The sequence below is a fragment of the Pipra filicauda genome, unplaced genomic scaffold, assembly GCF_003945595.2.
Source record: "Pipra filicauda isolate LSUMZ 115617 unplaced genomic scaffold, ASM394559v2 scaffold1443_size13382_pilon, whole genome shotgun sequence".
In the NCBI taxonomy this organism is placed as follows: Eukaryota; Metazoa; Chordata; class Aves; order Passeriformes; family Pipridae; genus Pipra; species Pipra filicauda.
The window spans coordinates 239-5,894 of NW_024103922.1; the positions used below are offsets into that span (position 1 = coordinate 239).

At 59.2% G+C, this 5,656-nt stretch overlaps 1 protein-coding gene across 1 annotated transcript; it reads left to right on the top strand.

The window, feature by feature from the left end:
• Window positions 1-1,074: 1,074 nt before the first annotated feature.
• On the top strand, window positions 1,075-5,084 carry CTU1 (cytosolic thiouridylase subunit 1). Its single transcript, XM_039378705.1, has 3 exons — window positions 1,075-2,966; window positions 3,621-4,727; window positions 4,783-5,084. Exons 1-3 carry the CDS (start codon window positions 2,465-2,467, stop codon window positions 5,082-5,084), a joined length of 1,911 nt encoding a protein of 636 aa, XP_039234639.1. The 5' UTR covers window positions 1,075-2,464.
• Window positions 5,085-5,656: the final 572 nt, after the last annotated feature.

Below are 5,656 nucleotides of genomic sequence, written 5' to 3' on the forward strand. Positions count from 1 at the left end.
GGCGACGATTGGTCGTTTGCGGGGGCGGTGGGCGTGGCCTGAGCGCGCGCGGGGTACGGCGGGAAAAGCGCGAGGAGGCCCCGGACGGGCCGAACCAACGGAAGGTGACGGGGGGGGGGGGGGGGGGGGGGGAACGGGGGGTCTTGGGGGGTCCCAGGGGGAGTTTGGGGGGTCTGGGAGGAACCATTTGTGTCTCGGAGGGGGAGGTTGGGGGGTTCGAGGGGGATTTGGGTGGTCCAAGGGGAGTTTTGGGGGGATCTTGAAGAGTTTTGGGGGCTCTGAGGGGGATTTGGGGGGTCTGGGAGGGGCCATTTCTGTTTCGGGGGGGGGGTGTTGGGGGGTCCGGGGGGTAGATTTGGGGGCTCTGAGGGGGATTTGGGGGGTCTGGGAGGGACCAATCAGGGTTTTGGGGGGGGGATTTGGGTGGTCCAGGGAGGGATTTGGGGGCTCTGGGGGGGGGGTTGTGGGGTCCAGGAAGGGACCATTTCTGTCCCATGGGGGGGATTTGGGGGTCCCGGGGGATTTGGGGGGTCTAGGAGGAACCATTTGTGTCTCGGGAGGGGGGATTTTGGGGGGTCCCCGGCGTGATTTGGGGGCCCTGAGGGGGATTTGAGGGGTCTGGGAGGGACCATGTCGGTCCCAAAGGGGGGAAAAAAAAAAAAAAAAAAAATTTGGGGGGTCCAAGGGGAGTTTATGGGGGATTCTATGAAGAGTTTGGGGGGCTCGGAGGGGGATTTTGAGGGGGCTGAGGAGGGACCATTTGGGTTGTGGGGGGAGGAGTTGGGGAGGTTGGGGGGGTTGTGGGAGGGACCATTTGGGTCGTTGGGGGAGGATTTGGGGGTCCCGAGGGGGTCTGGAGGGGTTTGGGGGGTTTTGGGGGGGGGGTCTGGGAGGGACCATTTGTGTCCCGGGGGGAGAGTTGGGGGGTCCAGGGGGGAATCTGGGGGCTCTGAGGGGGATTTGGGGGGGGTCTGGGAGGAACCATTTGTGTCTCGGGGGGGGATTTGGGTGGTCCGAGGGGGATTTGGGGGGTCCAAGGGGACTCTTGGGGGAGTTCTGAAGAGTGTTGGGGGCTCTGAGGGGGATTTTAGGTTCAAAATTCTCTCATTCTACTTCCAAAAATCCCCATTTTGGGACCAAAAATTCTCATTTTTTGGCCAAAAATACCAACTTTGGGTCTAAAAATGTCCGTTTTAGGCCCAAAAATACGCATTTTGGGGCTAAAAAATCCCATTTTTTGACCCAAAATACCCCTTTGAGGTCCAAAACTACCTATTTTAGGTTCAAAAATGCCTGTTTTGAGACTATAAATACTCATTTTTTTGACCAAAATTACCAATTTGGGGCAGAAAATTCCCATGTGTTGACCCAAAGTACTGATTTTGTGTCTAAAAGTGTCCGTTTTGGGGCTAAAAACATCCATCTTGGGCCAAAAATACCCATTTTTGGTCCAAAACTACCGATTTAGGGCTGAAAATTCACATTTTGGGGCCAAAAAGTCTCATTTTTGGCTAAAGAAGAGCATTTTAGTTCTCAAAAATAACCAGTTTGGGTGTAAAAATGACCATTTGGGGGACTAAAAATTCCTATTTTTTTTTTAACCAAGTTTGTGCGTTTTTGAAAATTCCCGGTTTTGGACCTGAAAATACCCATTTGGGCCCAAAAATTCCCATTTTTGACCAACCCCCCCTGCAATTTTAGGACCAAAAATACACATTTTTTAACCAAAACTATCCGTTTTAGGACCAAAACCACCCCCCATTTTAGAACCAAAAATACCCATTTTTTTGATTAAAAATGTCCATTTTAGGACCGAAACCACCCTTTTTAGGCCCAAAAATCCCCATTTCTGGGGAATTCCCATTTTTTGAACACCCCTCCCCCTAATTTTAGGACCAAAAATACCCATTTTTTTGACCAAACCTGTCCATTTTAGGACCGAAACCACCCCCCATTTTAGGCCCAAAAATACCCATTTTTTTAATCAAAAGTGTCTGTTTTAGGACCAAAACCACCCCCCATTTTAGAACCAAAAATACCTGTTTTTTTGACCAAAAGTGTCCATTTTAGGATCGAAACCACCCATTTTAGGTCCAAAAATCCCCATTTGTGGGGAATTCCCATTTTTTGACCAACCCTCCCCTCAGTTTTAGAACCAAAAATACCCATTTTTTTTATCAAAACTATCAATTTTAGGACCAAACCCACCCATTTTTGGACCAAAAACACCTCCCATTTTAGGACCGAAAATACCCATTTTTTTGACCAAAAGTGTCCATTTTAGGACCAAACCATTTTAGGGCTAAAAATACCCATTTTTTGGTCCATTTTAGGACCAAAACCACCTGTTTTAGGCCCAAAAACCCCCATTTATGGGGAATCCCCCTTTTTTTGTTGGAATTCCCGCCTCCCTCTGACCCTTTTTCCCTCTTTTTCCCCCTTTTTCCCCCCTGCAGGCCCGGCCATGCCCCCCCCTCGCTGCTCCCGCTGCCCCAACCCCTCGTCCCTGCTGCGCTCCCGCTCCCTCCTCCCCTTCTGCCGCCGCTGCTTCGTCGCCGCCTTCGAGGCCGAGACCCTCCGTGCCCTGCTCGGGGACCCCTCGGGGACCCCCAAACCAGGGCAGGGGGTGGCCGTGGCGGCCTCGGGGGGCAAAGATTCCACCGTGCTGGCCTACGTTCTGTCCCGGTTGGATCGGTGCCACAGTTTGGGGCTGAGGTTGGCGCTGCTGGCCGTGGACGAGGGCATCGCCGGCTACCGAGAGCCCTCCCTGGTGGCCCTCAGGGAGGTGGCCCTGGCCCTGCCCCTGCCCCTGCTCGTGGTGGAGCACCGGGAGCTCTTCGGGCTCACCGTGGACCAGGCGGGGCCGGCGCTGGGCGGGAGGAGCCGCTGCACCCTCTGCGGGGTCCTCAGGAGGAGGGCAATGGAGAGGGGGGCCGGGGAGATGGGGGCTGACTGGATAGTGACTGGTGAGCGATGGGGGGACTGGGAGGGACTGGGAGGGGATTGGGGGGGACTGGGAGGGGATTGGGGGGGACTGGGAGGGACTGGGAGGGGAGTGGGAGGGGGGCCATGGAGATGGGGGCAGAGTGGGTAGTGACTGGTGAGCACTGGGGGGGACTGGGAGGGGGTTAGAGAGCAGTGAGAGGGACTGGAAGAGGAATGGAGGGGACTGGGAGGAATTGGGAGGGAGTGGGGGGGGGCTGGGAGGGGATTGAGAGGGACTGGGTGGGGATTGGGGGGACTGGGAGGCAACTGGGAGGCACTGGAGAGGGGGGCCAGGGAGATGGGGGCCGACCGGATAGCAACTGGTGAGTACTGGGGGGAACTGGGAGGGACTGGGAGGGGATTTGGGAGCACTGGGAGGGGACTGGGGTGAACTGGGAGGGGAGCGGGAGGGACTGGGAGGGGATTCAGGGGGACTGGGAGGGGGTAGAAGGGACTGGGGGGGGCTTGGGGGAAACTGGGATGGGATTGGGGTGAGTGGGAGGTCACTGGGTGTCACTGGGAGGTCACTGGGTGTTACTGGGAGGTCACTGCTGGTCACTGGAAGGTCACTGGTGGTCACTGGGAGGTCACTGGTGGTTACTGGGAGGTCACTGGTGGTCACTGGGCCCCCCCAGGTCACAATGCTGACGACGTGGCCGAGACGGTTCTGATGAACTTCCTGCGTGGGGACGTGGCCCGGCTGCGGCGCGCAGCCAACGAGGCCACTGGGGCCACCAACGAGACCACCGCGGCCACAAGTGAGTTCTCCAGGGCCACCAACGAGGCCACTGGGGCCAATGAGGCCACCACGACCACCAGCGAGGCCACTGGGGCCACCAACAAGGCCAATGAGGCCAATGAGGCCACTGGGGCCACCAAGAAGGAACCCAACAGAAACCCAACAAAACCCAACGACAACTCATCGGAACCCAACGGAAACCCAACGGAACCCAATGACAAGTCATCGGAACCCAACAGAAACCCCACAAAATTCGACAGAAACTCAATGCAACCCAACAACAATTCATCAGAACTCAAGGGAAACCTAAGAAACAGCAATGGAAACCCAACGAAATTCAACAGGAACCCAAGGAAACGCACTCAGACCCCCCCCCGACCCAACGCCGCCCCCCCGGTGGTGCCGCGGCTGAAGCCGCTGCGTCATGCAGCGCAGAGGGAGATCGTGCTCTACGCCCACTTCCTGGGGCTCTCCTACGCCAGTTCCGAGTGCCACCACGCGCCCTTGGCCTTCCGGGGCCACCCCCGCGCCCTCCTCAAGGACCTGGAGGCCACCCGGCCGGCGACCGTGGCCGCGTTGGCCCACTCAGGGCGCCGGCTGGCCCTGGGGGCGGCGCCAGGCGCGGGGGAGCCACCAGGGGCTTGCGGGCGCTGCGGGTCAGTGGCCAGCGGTGACCTGTGCATGGCCTGCGCCCTCCTGGCCGCCCTGGACAAGGGGAGGCCGCAGTTGGCGTTGGGAAAGCGTGGGGTCAGGGTGGCTACCGGGGCGGACGAGCAATGGGAGGGTGAGGGGGGAGAGCGGGGTGGCCACTGGGATGGGCCCCGTGGTGGCCACAGGGTTGGGGGGCCCGGAGATGGGAGTGGTGGCCATCGAGAGGGGGATGATGGCCACTGGGATGGGAGTGGTGGCCACAGGGTTGAGGGGGCTAGAAATGGTGGTGGTGGCCACCAGGAGGGGGGTAGTGGCCACCAGGAGGGGGGTGGTGGCCAGGGGGCTACTGGCTGTGAGGGTGGTGGCCGCAGGGGCAGTTCTGGTGGCCAGGGGGGCTGTGGCTGCAGGGCTGATGGCCCCGGGGCTGGTAGTCAAACTGGTGGCCATGGGGGCTGTTCTGGTGGTCACGGGGGTGGTACTGGTGGCCACGGGGGCTGTGGCTGCAGGGATGGTGGCCCTGGGGCTGATGGTCAAGCTGGTGACCATGGGGGCAATTCTGGTGGTCACGGGGACAGTTTTGGTGGCCACAGGGGCTGTGGCCACGGGGCCGCTTTTGGTGGCCATGGGGCCGGTTCTGGTGGCCCCCTGGGCCAGGAAGTGCAGGTCGAGGTGGTTTCACGGGGAGGTCGCTCTGAGCGGCGCTGCCTGAGGGGCTTCGGGCACGTCCGGGGGGGCCTCGACATCTGGGACTTCTGAGGGGGGTCATGGGGGCAGTTTGGGGGTCCCTGGGGCAGTTTTAGGGGTCCCAGGGGCAGTTTAGGGGTCCCTGGGGGCAGTTCAGGGGTCCCTTGGTGCGTATTTTGGGTCCCTGGCATCAGTTTGGGGGTCCCTGGGTTAGTTTTAGGGGTCCCTGGGGCAGTTTTGGAGGTCCCAGGGGCAGTTTGGGGGACTGTGGGGGCAGTTTGGGGTCCCTGGGTTAGTTTTGGGGGTCCCAGGGGCAGTTTTGGAGGTCCCAGGGGCAGTCAGAGGGTCCCTTGGGCAGTTTTGGGGGTCCCTGGGGGCAGTTTGGGGGTCCTGGAGTCACTTTGGGGGACTCTGTGGGGCAATTTTGGGTCCCCGGGGTCAGTTGGGGGGGGCCTGGATCTCTTTTTGGGGGTGTGTCCATGCAAATGAGGATCTGCTTTTGGGACATGTCCATGCAAATGAGGGGTCGCTTTTGGGGGCGTGTCCATGCAAATAATGCCCAACGATCACAAATAAAACAAATTATGCAAATGAGGC

Bases quoted from the DNA above. Each gene is read 5' to 3' on its own strand.
- CTU1 (XM_039378705.1), top strand. From the start codon at position 2,465: ATGCCCCCCCCTCGCTGCTCCCGCTGCCCCAACCCCTCGTCCCTGCTG. The intron at 2,967-3,620 runs GTGAGCGATGGG...GGGCCCCCCCAG, and splicing joins GGCTGACTGGATAGTGACTG to GTCACAATGCTGACGACGTG. The intron at 4,728-4,782 runs GTGAGGGTGGTG...CTGTGGCTGCAG, and splicing joins TGGCCAGGGGGCTACTGGCT to GGCTGATGGCCCCGGGGCTG.